General features: G+C 44.8%; 2 protein-coding genes across 7 annotated transcripts in view; one reads left to right on the top strand and one right to left on the bottom strand.

Moving 5' to 3' along the window:
- LOC6536629 (homeobox protein prospero) overlaps nt 1–16,815 on the bottom strand; it is a 75,434-nt gene that overhangs the window by 54,704 nt on the left and 3,915 nt on the right. For 4 of the 6 annotated variants that reach the window (XM_039375955.2, XM_002097165.4, XM_039375959.2 and 1 more), the window contains exon 2: nt 8,922–8,970. The gene's annotated coding sequence lies outside the window, so the exon portion shown is untranslated. Of the gene's footprint in view, nt 1–8,921; nt 8,971–13,045; nt 13,835–15,096; nt 16,301–16,815 lie in introns of those variants that run through there. The other 2 variants (XM_039375958.2, XM_039375957.2) reach the window with 2 other exon arrangements.
- Nucleotides 110–2,278, top strand: LOC6536626 (MAP/microtubule affinity-regulating kinase 3). Its single transcript, XM_039375962.2, has one exon. It carries the CDS (start codon nt 122–124, stop codon nt 1,922–1,924), a length of 1,803 nt encoding a protein of 600 aa, XP_039231896.1. The 5' UTR covers nt 110–121; the 3' UTR covers nt 1,925–2,278.

The following is a 16,815-nucleotide window of genomic DNA, read 5'->3' as shown; positions in this document are numbered from 1 at the left end:
GCAGGCCCTGCCCGAGCATTCTAACGAACTTAAGTCCATGGAAAAAGTCTACAAATCAGTTTGCCTTACAAGTGTGCGGCGAACGCTTTGCTGAGATTTAGAAAAAATAATCCTACCAGAAATGACGGTAGCAAACACAGACAAAACGTCCGACAAGGAGAACGATCCTGGTCCCCATACATCGAAGTCCACCACAGCCACGTCCCCTCCTGCAGCTGCCCAGGATGTGGGCGGATGTGCTGAGAGCAGTGGAGGCACGCCGAACCTTAAGTTCCAGTCCTATGTAAATGGCAACGGCAACGGAGTGTACAAGATCATCAAGACACTTGGAAAGGGCAACTTCGCCAAAGTCAAGCTGGCGATTCATCTGCCCACCGGTCGTGAAGTGGCCATCAAGTTGATCGATAAAACTACATTGAATACGATTGCACGGCAGAAGTTGCACCGTGAAGTCATGATCATGAAAATGCTGAACCATCCGAACATTGTGCGCCTCTTCCAAGTTATCGAATCGGAAAGGACCCTCTACTTGGTAATGGAGTACGTCAGCGGTGGAGAGCTCTTCGATCATCTGGTAAAAAACGGAAGGATGCAAGAGCGGGATGCCAGGGTGCTCTTCCGCCAGTTGGTGTCTGCCATTGAATACTGCCATAGCAAGTCTATTGTGCACCGCGATCTTAAGGCGGAGAACCTGTTGTTGGACCAGCATATGAAAATGAAGATCGCTGATTTCGGCTTCAGCACCACCTTTGACCCCAAAACCCAACTGGAGACGTTCTGTGGAAGTCCACCGTATGCAGCTCCTGAACTCTTCAGAGGCAAGAAATACTCTGGACCGGAGGTGGACTCGTGGTCACTGGGAGTGGTGCTCTACACCTTGGTGAGTGGTTCCCTACCCTTCGATGGGATTAATCTGAAGGAGCTACGCGATCGAGTTCTTCGGGGCAAGTACCGTGTTCCCTACTACGTCTCCATTGAGTGCGAGAATCTGATTAGGAAGTTCCTCGTTCTAAGTCCTACGAAACGTACTACTTTATCGGCAGTCATGGCGGATGGGTGGATTAACATGGGTTACGAGGAAGGGAATAGATTGAGGCCCTTTCAGGAGAAACCTATGGATCTACAGGACATATATCGGTTGGATTTGCTGTCCAACATGGGTCACAAACTGCGTGATGTCGAGCAGTCGCTGAAGAACCAGCAGTTCGACGACATCTATTGCACCTATATGCTCCTTGACATTGCTAAACCGCGCTCTACAACCTCCAGCGATAAATCGGAGGCTTCCTTTGGGGATGCTCCCACACTCCCAGTCAGCAGTCGGATTCGTGTCTCTGTACCTTCCCCCAATGTAACCGTAAGCCAAGTAACCTTTGCACCGGACAAGCATACACCGAATAAGCCTGGCTCCGCTTCCATCCGTCCCATGGCTCCACGTTTGGCCAATGCCCTCACTCCGCCACCCTCGGAACCGCCTTCAAAATTCATCTGCCGCACTGCCACCAAGGCCGCCAATCCAAGACGTTCCGAGCCGTCCACTTTCCCACAACCAGCACTGCCCAAGAAAGGAGTCGCTGCCTCAGTGGATGTGAAGCCAACTCTACTGAGTGCCCAACGAAGGTTGGCTGTAAACCAAAAGCTGACCAGCACCACACAGCACATTCGGAATCCCGAATCCCGACAAGCTCCAGGACCCACCAGAAGACTCCCACCCTCGACTCATTTCGAAAAGGTGAACGCGATAAGCACTCCCCTGAAGGTGCTTAAATTGCCATCCAACTTCCAGACTCCTCCATCCGCCGACGACACAAAGCGCACCTCGCGAGTGGGCTTCTTCTCAAAGCTGTCCGCACGCTTTGTTCGCAAGTCAGTCCACAAGGACGAAAAGGACATCGATGAGCAGCGCAGGAACCTCACCAAATAGGCAATGGGTTCAGCGCTTCCCAAAAGGATTCCTTCCTGCATAGATAATCGCAAGTGATATAGATAGCAGCCCTGCCCGAATGGACGATCGACCTTATGTCTAAATGGTATTTTAATTAAAATGACTTAAATTTAGTATTACAAATAAATGTTGATGGATATGTGTTTGCGCTAAGGTGATCGTTCTGAACTGATCTTGAAATTGGACTGTCAAAACCATTAAAATTACGATATAACGATCGCTTTAGCATTTTAATATTTACATTTTCTCATATAAATATATAATAAATACATTTTATATAAGGTTACTGTTTTTTATTCGCTAGTTACATTAAAAACACCTTAAAAATAAAAACGGCTTACTCATGATTTCTAATTGCTTTGCTATGATCACCTAAGAAAAAGAAACATTATCCAATTGTCTGGAACATTAAAAGGGCCACACACACAAAACAGCAGCAACAATTTCAACTTGCGTGTTGCTTCGACATTAAATGGAGCGGTGAGAGAGTTTTGGATGGGGATTGCAAGTGAAAATATCCGAGGGAGGGAGGTCCCCCTGAGCAACACGAAACCGCAATCATTTTGCACTTTTCGTCGAGGCAAGAACAGCAACTACCTAGGACCCGCTACTACAGGTTAGTTCAAGGGGTTGGGGGTGGTAATTTGAAGGCGTCGAGCGGCGGAAGGAAAAGGCGTTCACAGCCGAACATAACAATATCCGGAAAGAAACCAATAAACGGGAAATTCCACAGAAGGGCCGACGACTATGTGTTTTTTGTGGGAACCGAGTTGGGAAAAGGATGGCGGTAGGATAGGTAGGGGTGGGTAACCTGGGCAAAAGGGTGGTTTTTGGACTGATTGGACCCATTGAAAGCGGAAGCAGAGCGTTTAATTCGTTAACTGGCGGAAGAAGGTGACTGTAGTAACTGCAAGTAACAGGTCGCACATAAATTAGACAGCCAGCTAGTGCATTAATGTGCATACCCACTCCTGGCAAACTTCTCCCACAATGCCAGCCCAGCAATTATCCCCCATTCCAATCGCAATCCTTCCGACTGATAAGATTGGGCTCGAAACCGAAATGCAAACAAAACTACTCGCGGTCTATTTGCATGGGACTAGAACGCGGAGCAGAGCTTCGATTGTTTGCTTTAAGGGTAAACCGCACTCGCATTTATAGATATGGATACAGATATATGCATATAGATGGTGCTGATAAATCGAAATAGTACTTGAAGCAAATAAAAGTGCCTATGCAAACAGGTCGAGTCAATAATTTAACTAAAAGCGCGCGCCATCGATTAGATATAGACGGCGACAGTTGAGGTTTATCAAGGACTGAATCCGATAAGATAGCCACGCCACAGACTAACCAAGCACTCCATTCTCATCCTTTCGCCCCAGCTCCAATTGGAATGCCCCGCAAAGTGTGCAGCAAAAGTTTCGCCCGGAAGTGCCAATAAGAAAGCCATCTAGGACTAATCAGCAACGTCTCGCAGAACAAAGAGCCTGGCTAATTTGCGGCAACAACTCGTAACGAGCGTGTAAATGGAAGTTGAACTGTAACTGCAAGTTAAACCCATTTATCCAGTGGACTGGGTGCCAAATTGGCCAAGTGTAAGCCAAGGCTCTTCACATCTAATTGAGGGTGGATTCGTCTTCGTTTCTTCGGCAAAAGTGGGGGCAGCACCGCCTTCAAGTGTCTGCCGGCAACGCCTTGAGTGTGACTTGGGTACGGAGTACTGAGTACTGAGTTCTTAGTCCTGAGTCCTGAATCCTGGGCCACTGCCACCCACAATTATGTCAATAGCCAAGTTTTCAGGGCCAGCCGAGATTTGGTAGTGACAAAAGGTTCGCCCACTTCCATTCTCCTTCCCCAGAGCGGTTTGTATTGTTTACCCTGGGTAAATATTTTACGGCCCAAGAAGTGCCACAAGAAACTGTAACCGAGACCCGTGCTATGGGGCTTAACCTGCTGAAATGTCAAGTGGGGCCGTCGCTTCCTTTGATTTTTTACATTTTTCCTTTCGCCGGCCTTTTGCGGTCGCTTAAGAAACATTTTCCAGGCTTTTCATCTTTGACTTTTTGCTCGGCTTTTTCTTTACCATTGTTCTTTTCGCGCTTGCCAATTAGTCCTATGCAATTTCGAATGTTCTTTTCTTTTCACCCAGCCCAAAAATGATTTGGTTTCTTATGCCGCAACCCTTAATTAATGGCTCGCTTATTCCTCAACTTTGTGCTCAGCCGGAGTTTAGTTGGCCAACTATTTTGTCTCATTTTCCGGCTGACTTAAGCGCTTAATAGTTTTCAGTTTTTATGTGCAATAGTTTCATATCCCTGCTACGATCCTTATTGGTGTGTCTTCTTTGGCTGCCACTTTTCTTGCTCAAGTCGAAACTTTTTCTTATTGGAAAGGGTTCGAAACTTTGCTTGCGCTCGTCCTTGTTTTTTGTGGTCGCCCGGTAGTTAATCAATTTTTATGTCCTTTTTTTCCCATGGATTGTGTAAAAAGTTTGGTCTACAAGTATGTTTCGACAAGTCTTTTTGTGGTTGGGCGCAAGGGAAAAGTTTTAATTAAGAAAACCTTGAAGTGATTTATTGATTAGAGCTCGGCCTGGTCAAACTTTCTGTGGTCGCAGTCACCCCGCTCAACTTTTCGACTTTCCTCTAGCTGGCGGAGGTTCCTCTTCTGTCTGTTCCGCTCTCCAAAAAGACAACCAATAGGCGTCCGTCTAGCTTTTTTTATAAGACATAATAGAGGCTCACTTCTTCCCCTACTTAAATCAAGCCGTCTGAGTCAAGTCAACAAATGCGAAGCGCGGCGAAATCAATTCTCCGCCTCCCAGCGACTGGAGAATATGGAAAAATACCGTTTTGCTGCTTACGGAAGCGCAAAGAAATACACCCACTACCCCGACCACTCTCGTACGAAACAATCGTACCATACCATGCTATACCAATCCAAACTAACATTCAGTCTGCTCAACTGGCAGAACGAAACTTTGGACCCGGCCCACAGAAACTTTGGGCATTATTATTACTGGCCAATACGCAGTAAGAAATAAAGTCGAGGAAACAACAAACAAAATGGTGAGCACTTCCGCCCGGCCCGAAAGTAATTACCAAAAGTCGGTAGTCGGTAGTCGGTAGTTGGGAGTCGGGAGCCCAGTGAGGCTTCAACTTGGTCTGTGCCGTACTTTTCACGCCTCCGCCCCCTTTGGAAAACCGGTCATTGTTTTAATTGTAAACAATATGAAGATAATCAGAGAGCCGAAAACAGTGCAGCTCAGGTGCCCAGTTCTTGGTGACACATGCCCCAGCACCTCCACCTCCACGTCCACGTTCGACTCCACACCCACTGCCATGGCACCTTTTAAATGACCCAGCAGCGGAAGTGTCGCCGTGACTGTGGGCACAACAAAAAAGCGGAACTACTCTTGAAAGATTTGCGCTGGACAGGCAGGCAGGCTGGCAGGCAGGCACCTTCACCTGGCCGGGTGCTCCGCTGTCTGCGGCTTTTCATCGCAACCGGCAACTTTCGCGGGCTGAACCTGAAGCTGGAGCTGGAGCTGTCATGAGTTGCCGGCCCTCGCATATTATTAACGTTTTAATACGTATTTGTGCTGGCTCTCCCCTGCTTTCGGCCACTTTGGTGCGTGCTGCATGGCGAGGGAAATGGGCAGTGGATGTGGCAGTGGAAATGGAGTGGTGTTGTATGGTGTGGCCGGGTCGAGTCGGGAAAAGGGGATGGGTTAGTGGACTGAGGGTGTGTCTCGACCACTTGTTGTGGACCGGAGCACGTGGGAAAGTGGAAAGCATTGGGCTTCCGCCTGGACTTACACTTGACAATATCGTTATTAATTTCGGACAATGGGCGGCTTGTTTGCTTGGAAATTATGCCACAAATGATTAACAGTAATCACATTTACTTAAACTAGCTTGAAGATAAAACAAAAAATATGATAATCAGATCTTGGGCTTGAAATAAAAATTGTTGGTGAATTATAAAAATTAAAAAAAATTGATAAATATATAAGAGATATAGAACCAGTAGCCCCACTCCCTAATGATAATGGCCATTTAATTGCATTGTTTTCTATTAACCAAATATTTCAAGTGTAGCTTAGAGCCTTGGCATGAGCAGTGCACTGCAGTCGAGCGATCGAGATAGCGCCGAATAAAGCCAGATCTGGCCAGAGCACAGTGCAGTGGATGGGATGGGATGGGATGCTTGAATGATTTCGCCATATGAGACGTGACACCAGTCCAAATCGACTCAGATCGCCTCACGCCAAGTGCTCGTGCATCCGGTCTAGTTTTGGGGGTTGGGCTGAGGCTTGATTCGCCTGCTAGTTTATATAAGTCTACGCCAAATGGTTGTCTCATGCAAGTGTGTATGTGTGTGTGTGTGGGCTACTCTCTAGATACTAAATACTAGATACTAGATACTCGAACTAGATGACATCGCACAGATGCTCGTACTCGTACTCGCACTCGCACTTGTCGTGGTGCTCGAGCTCATGCATGGCGCGCACCAAATACGAAATAAATTACACTTGATTATCTTGTTGCTCGCCTGGCTGCTGCTCGACCGCTGATCTGTTGCAATAGTTTGTCCATGTCCGAAATAGACGAACAAAAACAAGAAAGATCTATTCTAGTCAGCACTGCGTTACTTGGATGCCCTCTGATTTTCGTTCTCTTCCATTTCAAATTACATTGGGATACGAAATAGCTTGAACATTCTGATCACCTACCTAGTATTTGCTTTATTAATCTGGAATTTCAATATGTTATCTATGCCAACGTCAACTATAAAGAATACACTAATTGCTTTTATCATCCTATCTTATCTGCTGTTCAGTTATGATCAATTAAATGTTCATGTAGTTATTTATGGTCTACTACGTTTTCCAGGGAGCTGCAGTTGTCTAATCAGTAAAAAGTTAAGGACAAGATTTTTTCATAATTTTTATGTTGACTCCAAATATATTCCACTTAGAGAATTCAACGTACTATTTGGTAGAGTATCGCAGACTAACAGAAAGCCGGACGGACGGACGCTGGACATGTGTTGATATTCTACAAGTCATTTGCTGACTTAATTTCCAGCGCTGCAAACGGAATAGAACGGAACCGAGCAGACTGCTGTAGTTGTAGTTTCCACTGGGCGGGGGGTGGTCAGTGGGTGGATGGGTGGGTGGGTGTTTGGTTGTTTTGAGGAGCGGGCTGTGGGGTCATTTCGGCGAGGGCCGCGACATTTGCTCAGCGAGGCGTGCAACTTGGTCGCCGCTCAAGTGAGCGCTGCCATTGGCCGGCGCAAGTTGGATACTTTAGTCGGACTCGGACTCGGAATCGGTTTATACTATATGCCGCGAATGTGTGCTTTATTTAATTCCAGATAATCATCGCGACTTGTTGCGGCGCTCTGCCTCTGTCTCTGTCTCTTTCGGCTTCTGTGGCGCGTTTTAGGGTAATTTTCTTTTCGCAATTGAATGAATTTGCGTTTCATACCGCCACCTTCCCCCCACCTTCTATGCCCGCCCCACATACTCGTACACTGTGTGTTTTTTATATTGTTCGGTCTCAATAAGAGATTATTCGAGGGCCATGTATAGATGTATATTTAGATGGTTGCGCTCAGCTGCATGGTAGAAATTTTCACTTCCGTTCTTAAAACGATTTCCGGCCGACCATCAGAGGAGTTGGCCGTGCATGGCGAAAGGTTTCGATGCTGCGAACTTTCGAAGGCCCAAAACTTTCTACATGACATTTCCACCTGGATGCTGGCCAAAGTTTCCGTGTTTCGTACAATGTACTAAACATTTTGTGTAGGTCGCCGTGAAACTTTCTTCGCAGCGAATAAAACACATGAAACAAGCAACTTGGCCGGGTCTTGGGTAGCTAAATACATATAAGGGGCATGAGTTGAAGGAATCGCACGGCATTGTGCGCCTAAAAGTCAACTTTAATTTAGCATTTTTCATAAGTAGCCTTGGGTGCACTTACTTATGCACTGGAAGGAAAGAAGACAGAAGGGGTTGCGATGGCTGCACATGAGCAACTCAAGCCGTAGGGCCAAACTTCCTACACCGAGTGGATTTAAACGAGAAAAATATAAGAGCAGAACTGGCAGCAGTGAAGTTGGCAATAACAAGTAAAAACTGCAGCAAACTCATTTACACGGCATCGAGCTGGATAATAACGAGACTGGGAAATGGTAAATGCTTAAGACTTGCTTCCTTCTATTTTGTCGCTTAAGCTGAAAATAATTGCAGCCTGCTTGTAAATCCAACAACGCAGCAACTAGCGGCGTCTGCTGTCAGCAAAAGGATAACACGGTGCCTCATTACACACACACACTCAGAGAGAGATGCACACGTGAGAGAGGAGAGGAGGGTAAGGACACGGCACACACATGCAACTTCAGCAATTTCCGTTTCCGCTGTTGCACTGCACACTGCTCCCTACACTCGCCTTCTTCTACTACTTCTAGCCCAGACGCCTCTGTTTGTTTTCCTTTTTTATTTTCTCCCAGCAGCCCTGGCGGGTGGAAAGTCAAAGAAAATGTCTGCGTGAAGAGCTGACTTGGTAGGAGAAATTGAAACGGACACAGGGCAGATGCGGGATTCAGTTGCCCCGACCCTCCACACCACCTAGTAGTCCTTGTAGTCCTAGTAGCCCAACAACCATCTCTGTCAGTTTTCTTTGCCATTTCATCTTAAGTAGCACACAAATAAACAAAGGCAAACAAGCGAGCGGGGATTGCAGAGTCCTGCAGCTCACAAAGGCGCCTCTCCATATGCCAGCACTTTTCGATTAAGGATACTTCGCCTCACCCCCGTGAGTGTGTGAGTGTGAGTGTTGTGTGTGTCTGTGTGTGTGTGTTGACTTTCTAATTAAAAAATGAAGTCCACTCGAGCACAAAGGCGTTTCATTAGACCAAGACTGGACCCAGACTTAAAGTAAGAGGATGAACACTGGAGTTGACTTACCAAAATTTAAGCGGCTTTCTCATTGGATAACTTCTCGATATGGTGTAACCTGCAAGAAGAAAGCAGACGATGGCACAGGGCGCAACGTAAATGTGAGATTAGTAATCTGGTCAATTGGTTCAGATGGTAGGCTGAAAATGTTGTGGAGAATTCAATGGGGGGAGTTCACAAGCCCTATGTCTTAAGGAATCTGTCTCTCTTGCTGTCGAAATGCTAACTGGATTGTTTTAAGTGCGAGCTATTTGGCGGTTTTATCGGTTTAATATTTATCAGTAATTGGATGGGTTTGCAAGTCACAAGCTGCAAGCGAAAATAAAATAAATGTGGTATTGACAAAAAATGGGTAGTGTTTGATTAATAGGTACAAATAAATTAGATCCACGAAGCTGCAATAACAAATAATTAGCGTGGGTCCAAAAATAATTAAATAAATATTTGACTTCCAGCTTCAAAAATATCAAAAGTAATTCACATCATTGAACATATTTGTTAATATTTATATACTGATAGATTTAAATTTGTTTTACGTTCAGTTTCTATCTTGAATAATAAATTAATAATTAATTTAGAATATGTAAAAACTTGCAGCTTCTCTATATTTTATCTGCGCTCTCAACTGCCTAAAACTATTTTATAGGTTTGTATAGACACAACATATAAGATTTTCTTGAATGTTCAGTTCGAGTGGGATGAAATGTTCTTAGATTTTTGGTTTGTTTTCATTGTTTGTTTGCTTGGTTTTGTTTTTTTTTTTGTTTTTTGCACCAATACCATTTGCGATATTTTACCCTTAATTTAAGTTACAATGCCAGTGGCGAGTGCGAATCGAGCCGCTTCAGAGGATCGCTCCGCTTCATGGCGGCCATGTGTTCAGCGTTGGCAGCTGGCGGCTGGAGCGGCGGCAGCGCCAGTCGCTCCCGAGGAGCGGGACTGTACCGCTGCCAGGAGCAGGAGCGGGCGGGTGGGTGCCGCTGACCGCTCCGGTCGCTGGTGATGCATTTCGGAATTCGGATGAACGCGGCTCATTTCTCTGGCCGAGTCGCTGTGCACAGACCTTTTACTTTCAGGGGTAATTTTTTTCGTTTGGGACTTTGGGGGGGCGAACACAATTCACTCTAGCGCTGCGGTCAACGGGGGCCGGGGAGTGGGGTCATCAGGGCTCACTAATTATTAAAAACTTTTCTTTGGTCGCTAGCGGATTCATTTATTTTCAAGGCGCCGCCGCACGGCTTGCTGCTTTTGTTGTCACTTCATGTCGATGCACACCGAAAACTATGCCACACTTTTCACTGTTTCAGAGCATTTCCGGTTTTATGGATTTAGTTATTTTGTATTTATTAGTTAATTTATACGTTTTTTTCGAAAGGGGTTTCCAAAGGTTTGTTGCCGCAGCGCTTTCGTTTTTTTAGAAGTTTAATTTAATTTAGAATTTCGAGCAATTTTGCTTTCTTATGTATTTTGCAAGATTTTTTTTTTTTTGTGTTTTATGGCTTTGTTTTTTTTAGCTAGTTTTCGGTATTCTGTTTGTGAAAAAAAAGAATATATTTAATAGATGAAAAAAATAGCAGAACAAAAAACTAATATTCCTAGAGATTTCAGAAATGAGAAAAAAATCTATTTCATTACACAATTAATAATGTTAGGTTTAAAATATACAATCTAAAATTGTAAAGAAATTAAAATTTGATTTGTTTATTACTACGATTAACAACTTAGAAGTGAATATAAAGAAACCACAAAAAAAATGTAGTTTTAAAACTTATTTTGTTAATGTTTTTCATATATTTAGTCATTTATTGGTATTATTTTCGTAGCACTGTTTTCACAACATTTAATTTCTGAGTTGGTAAATTTGTGTTGTTTTTTTTCACAGTCGTTATTTGGGCGCACTTTGTCACAGTTTCAGCAAGTTATTTATTTAAAACATCCTTCTGAGGTGCTCTCATCATCCCCAAACCTGGCACGTACCATCATCGAAGTGTGGACTTGAACGGGTAACTGATTACTGATTACTGACTAATGTGGACTGCGCTGTTGTTGTTCCCTAGCTGAGTGACCAACTGACTAAGGACAAACCTCCTAACTGACCGCTGCTGCTGCGCTGCATTCGCTGCCAGCCAAGACGATCAAATGTCTTTCAAGAAACGAAGGCCCAAAGCTTTCATATTCGGCTCCGAGTGTGCCAGGGTCTGTGTGAGAGTATTTATATAAAATTAGACACGACCCTCTATATCTCAACTATATAAGTATAAGTATGGCCTGCTGCTGGTGTACGTGTGTGTGTGTGAGTGCGAGTGTCTGTGAAAAGTTGCTGACTAAGTTGAGCGGGGCTGCGGCGAATCTGAGGCTCTGGCTGCCTTGAGCGCTTTAGATAATTTCCTGCCAAGTTTTTCCCCGTCAAAGCCAAGACGCGACGCCTGCCAATGCGCAGGCAGGATAATTGCGGGCTAACATGTCGTATGCGCAATGTGGCCACCAATGCCACAGCAACAGCAGCAAGTGGCGCCCGATTACGTGTGTGTTGGTGTGTTCGATGGTTTTTTTGTTTAGTATTTTTTTCAATTCCTTTTTTTTTTGTGTTGGATTTGGTTGGAGAGTGTGTGTGGCCCTTTGGTTGGCTAATCGCGAAAGAAGGCAGCGAATAAACGCGCCGCAAGTTGCACGTACCACAAGACAGCGACACCTGAGCTAATTGAGGAGGATCTGTGACTGGGTTCGATGGGCGAGACGATTGAGCTGGCTGAACTAGGCTTTTAATAGTTATTTCTAGTTTATGTGATAATGAAATTGATTTATTTAATTATTATTTAATTTAAATATTTATTATTATTTATTTGATTTAAAATAATTATATTTTCTTAGATTTGATTGATTTGAAACTGATTTGAATTGATGCTTCAACTCAGACACACAGCTAATGCACGCTACACAATTTTTTATTTTTTTGTTTTTTTTATGTTGTTTTGTTAATATTTTATTATTATTTTATTTTAATAATTTATGTGGAGTGATTGGAATTTTTACACAAGTCGAGGCGGCGTTCGTCGACGTCGTCGGTAGAAGACATACGCAAGCAAAACTTCTGCCAGCGCGCGTGACTGGAAACGTACTGAATTTTGTATTCTAGACTGCGAAAGTAAAGTGCCAGAAGACCAAGGCGCTGCCTCAGTCGAAGTCGAAGTCGAGGATTCGGACTCCGTTTCCGTTTCCGTCTCAGCTGCCGCCGCTGCTATTGCTGCTATGGCTGCTGCTTCAGTCAACGCCTGCCCACATAAGTGTGCTACACTTTCTTGCAAGCAGGCGGTCCTTCTCCCTACTCCCTGGCATCCCTTATCCAGGCATCTGCGATAACGAGCTGCCTTTTCTATATACACGAGCGTCGTCGCTTTTAAATATATGTATATCCCATATAATAATATATATTATTTATATATGTATTAGGCGACGCCGGCAGCGACAGAGGGAGCAGATAATTTCCTACACGCAGTAAGTGCAAGTAAGTGTGCGCCTGCTCACACACACAACCGCACGCATACCTGCACGAAGAAGCGCTCCAAGGAGGAGCCGATGGCCAAAACGAACGGCCACGAGCGGGACGAGCGGGATGAGCGGCGGGCGGGCGGGCGGTACGACCGTACGCGCGCGTAGCTTAAGAAGGACTAGAAGAGAAGAAGCAGGCAGGCAGCGGCCGCAGCAAGCTGAGGTCCTTGCCGAGTCGCAATCGGAGCGGATTCGGAATCGGAAGTCGGATGCCGAAGCTGTTGCGTAGGTGTAGGTGTACCCGCTGCCTCAGGATAATGTAATGCACTCACAGTCGCACACACTCACACTCACACACAGACACAGACATACGCACACAGACGCCGGCAGAGAGAGGACGCAATTAGAAAGCAGCAGGACACGAAGCAGCCGAAAATCAGGCACGAAGGCACGAAGACCCGAAGCCTGCGGCTGGCATTCTTCGTATTGCCGGTTCAGGCACTTTCGAAAGGAGAAGTCCGAGAACAGGACCCCTTTCTCTTCGCTTCTCTCTCACTCTCTCGCCCTCTCTCTCTGTCGCCCCTTCTCTTTCACTCTGCCAGCGTCTTCTAATCAGGAGAAGATAACACACACTTTTTGCTTACCCGTCGGAGGATTCGGAGCATCACATGGGCAATTCTGCAATTCTGCGTATCAAAATTGAGTTTTGGACTCTGTAGTTTTGAGTTCGTATAAAAAATATATACAAATCATAATAATACGTATATATACTTATAAAAATGTTGCCAACAATCTTTTTTGCTTTGTACTTTTGATTTTACATTTGAATTTTGTAACTTGTGTCTTTGTTCATCTAGTGTTTTATTCTATTCAATTTGTTCGCGACTTTTTCGTAATCTTTGTTTTTCAAATATCATTCGTTATTCGTTTTTTATTTTTTGATATTTTAAATAACTAAAATGGACTGATGATATTGTGTTGTGGGAGGGCAAACAAGTTCAAACATATAACAAACTGAGAATCGTCGAGAGTTCCTGCCGGTTGAGAGTTTAGTCGAGACTTTTGGAGATACGGCGAAAAAACACTTGAGAATCGTTCTTTGGAAGCCGGTAAATGTGGTTCGATTCTTTTGTGGTCTGAATGAGTTTTTTTTTGTTTTTTGATTTCGATGTTTGGACACACGATCTATCAACTGTTTTCTGGGTATGAATTTCCTTATGATTTTGTTCGAGTTTTAGTTGCTGATTTAGTTGCTTTTTGTTTTTGGTTGTTTTTTTTTTGAGTGCACGCAAACTTAATACTTAAAAATAAATGAAAACGTAATTGAAAAATCCGAAAATAAAAATTTGTTTGTACGACGACGTTGATGTGAAGCTTTGTACTAAAAATGCGAAAAATTATTTCGCCGCGAATAGGCCGAGGACGACCGCTGACGGTGTCGTTGTCGTTGTCGTTGCGTTGTCGTTGCCGCGGCTCTCTGCCCCAGCCAGTGTGTGTGTGTATGGGTGTGAGTGCGCTGGTATGTGTATTGGCAGCAAAAAATGTTTGCCCGCCGCAGCCGCGAAAAAATACGCGAATATCCGGGGGGAGGAGGATATTTCCCAGGGAGGCATTGCAAAGCCAAAGGCAACGGCAAAAGCACACACAGTGGGGCTTTGCAAATAAAATCAGCGGCAGCGCAGCCAGGACTTCCTGAATTGCCCACCCACCCGAAACCGGATACTCTCCCACACGCACACATCGCCACATCGGAGGGGAGCCACGCACACACACAGGCACATAAGCTCTTTGAGCTAGAGCTAGTGCGCATTTCAAATACTCGTTCATGGAGGGGCAAGCAGCGCTGCTGGCGTCGACGTCGCTGTCAGTTGGGGCAGCTTGACAAAATGGAGAATGGGCAGGGGATTTTGTGTGCCTGTGTGTGTGTGAGCCTGGTTAGACAAGTGTTAGTGAGGGGAGAAAGGCAGAAAGAGCATCCCCACATGGTTCAAAAAGCCTTTCTCAGAACATTCTCCGCTACTGAAGATTCCCCTATGTTCAAAATGCATTCCACAAGATACTCGAAAATCAAAACCCTACTCTGAGATTGCTGAGAAGAAAGCACTCAGAGTTGCCGTCGGTACTTTCGCTGGGGAAAGGACTCTAAGCTTGTGTCATTTAATATCTCGAGTTGCAACAAATGGGCCCCATTCTAATATAGTCTTTTTATCTTTTAGCGGGCAAGCACGTGCTAAAGCTTGAGAGGTACTCAAATGAAGCTAACAAGTAGTTTTTCTTATGAAAACAGTGCGGTAAAGAAGCGACAAGTAAAAACAAATATTGTAAAAGTTATTGAATGTATATCAATATCTATTTGTAATATAGAAAATTTGGAACATTTTTTAATTTTCAATAAAATAAGGACACGCCAAAATAATAAATTTGGTTTAAGCATACAAAAAGTCCAAAGCTCTTCAATGTGTATAAAATAAAATTCAATGTCCTTTAGGAAAAAAAACCCATTTTTTCGTATGAAAAAGTGTTTGTTATGTTTTGAAGGGTCATCCTACCTAATCAATTCTCAAATATTAAGAATACTCAGCTCCTTATTAATAATATAAATTAGTATCCCACATGTGCAATATTATATGATATTATGATGGACAAGTGCATTGGGGGCGTTGAGCATGGGTCATGATTATTTTCGATCACGTACAGGACAATTTACTGATGTTATTTATCCATAGCGGTGTTTAGATTTTCTCTCGTGTCCACGGCAATGGCCTGGCTGATCCCAAGGATCCTGGTGAGTCCTGTGAGGCAGTTCGTTGGCCACTCTAGCATCGTTGTCTGCGTCGCCGTCGCCGGGAACGCGGAACGGTGCGAGCAGTCCAGCCGGAAAAGCTGAGACAGCCGCTCCAGAGGATCGCTGTGGAAATCTGGCGGCTTTTCAATCGGTTGCAGTGCCTCGCAGTTTCTGTTGGATTGCACCAGGATCAGAATGTGTGCAAACATGAGAGGTCAGTCAGTAGACTTCTTTTTTTTGGTTTTCCGCTCAAAATCTTAATAGTTTAATAGCATCTTGCTTATCGGAGGATTCAGTTTTCTTGGGACTAGCATCTTGGGGCATTCGAATTATAAGTTAGATGCAGCAGACGACGACGCAGACGAGTGGACGCCGTTGACTGGACTGTTGCAATCGAAGCTGGATCTTTGGGTTCAAGATGTCAGCGAATCGTTTTGAATTAATGAAGCGTTTTAAATTTTGGTCTTTATGGGGGCAGCGGCGGAGTATTTAATAATCAATTGGATATGTCAAAAAAATCAGATGATTGCTTTAGAATTTCGTTGTTTGCTTTCAATCGAAGCTGTTATTGTTACACACACCCGCTGACGCACACACACACACACACGAACGCACACGAAAGGACACTCGCGGCCGGATGCATATATTTTTAGACATATATATATATATATTTGTATATATTTTATTTCATTTATTGTATATAAATAGTATTTGATGGCACTCGAACTGCAACTGAAGCCTCAGCCCCTCAGCGGGTTGAGAGGCATGGGCGTTTGACTTTGGGGGCGGCAAACGCGCGCGCACTTTGCACCCATTTATATATATATCTATATTCTATACCGTATATATATATATATATATGCAATATATATATTTTATATATAATAATGCGGCCTCACTCCACTCCACTCCACGGCGTGTGTGTGTGCTAGTTGCTGGTTGCTGGATTTTTTAGAAAATAAGCAAGTCCGAAACTGAACCGAACCGTCGACGACTTGGACCAACTCTGCGGCTCCTCGCTGGAGCGGCAGCTATCGTTACGCGGCGTTGGCGTTACTTCTTTTGCTCGGTGCGGTGCGTCGAGCCGAGAATATAAAAAAGCAATGTTCTACTCAAAAGACGTCCAAAAGCCGTATGCCAACTGCGGTGCCCGGCCGATGCCTTCCGATGCCGATAGATGCGATGCGATGCGTTGCGTTGCGTTGCGTTCAGTTCGTTCGGCGTTCCGTCATCGCGACACGGACACGGACTTTGGCAAACGACGACGCGTACATGGCCTCCACCAGGCCGGGGACCACCACACACCCCACGCCCCATCCCTTCGCACCCCATTCATCGACGGCCGCCAAAAAAGCTACAGACGCGCAAAATGCAGCGAGCCATCCGAAAAACCCCCACCCTTCGTATGTAAAAGCATCTCTGTTTAAGTTTTTTTCCTTTGGCAAAAGTTCGCGCGCGCAAAAAGCGCACACACATACACACTCACATGGGCATGAGGTATCTATGTACTTTGACCACTCGATGTGCGAATGAAGCGCGGCCCAAAAGGGGAGCGGGAGCAGGGAGTGGGTGTTGTGGGTGGACCAGGCTGCCCCTGCCCCATCAAGAAATAGAAAAAACTTGGCTCCA

Source organism: Drosophila yakuba, chromosome 3R (assembly GCF_016746365.2).
Source record: "Drosophila yakuba strain Tai18E2 chromosome 3R, Prin_Dyak_Tai18E2_2.1, whole genome shotgun sequence".
Lineage (NCBI taxonomy): Eukaryota > Metazoa > Arthropoda > Insecta > Diptera > Drosophilidae > Drosophila > Drosophila yakuba.
The sequence above is the reverse complement of the archived record's forward strand: the minus strand, read 5'-3'. Positions and strand labels throughout refer to the sequence as shown.

Excerpts from the sequence above, each read along its gene's own strand:
- LOC6536626 (XM_039375962.2), top strand. The coding sequence starts at position 122 with ATGACGGTAGCAAACACAGACAAAACGTCCGACAAGGAGAACGATCCT.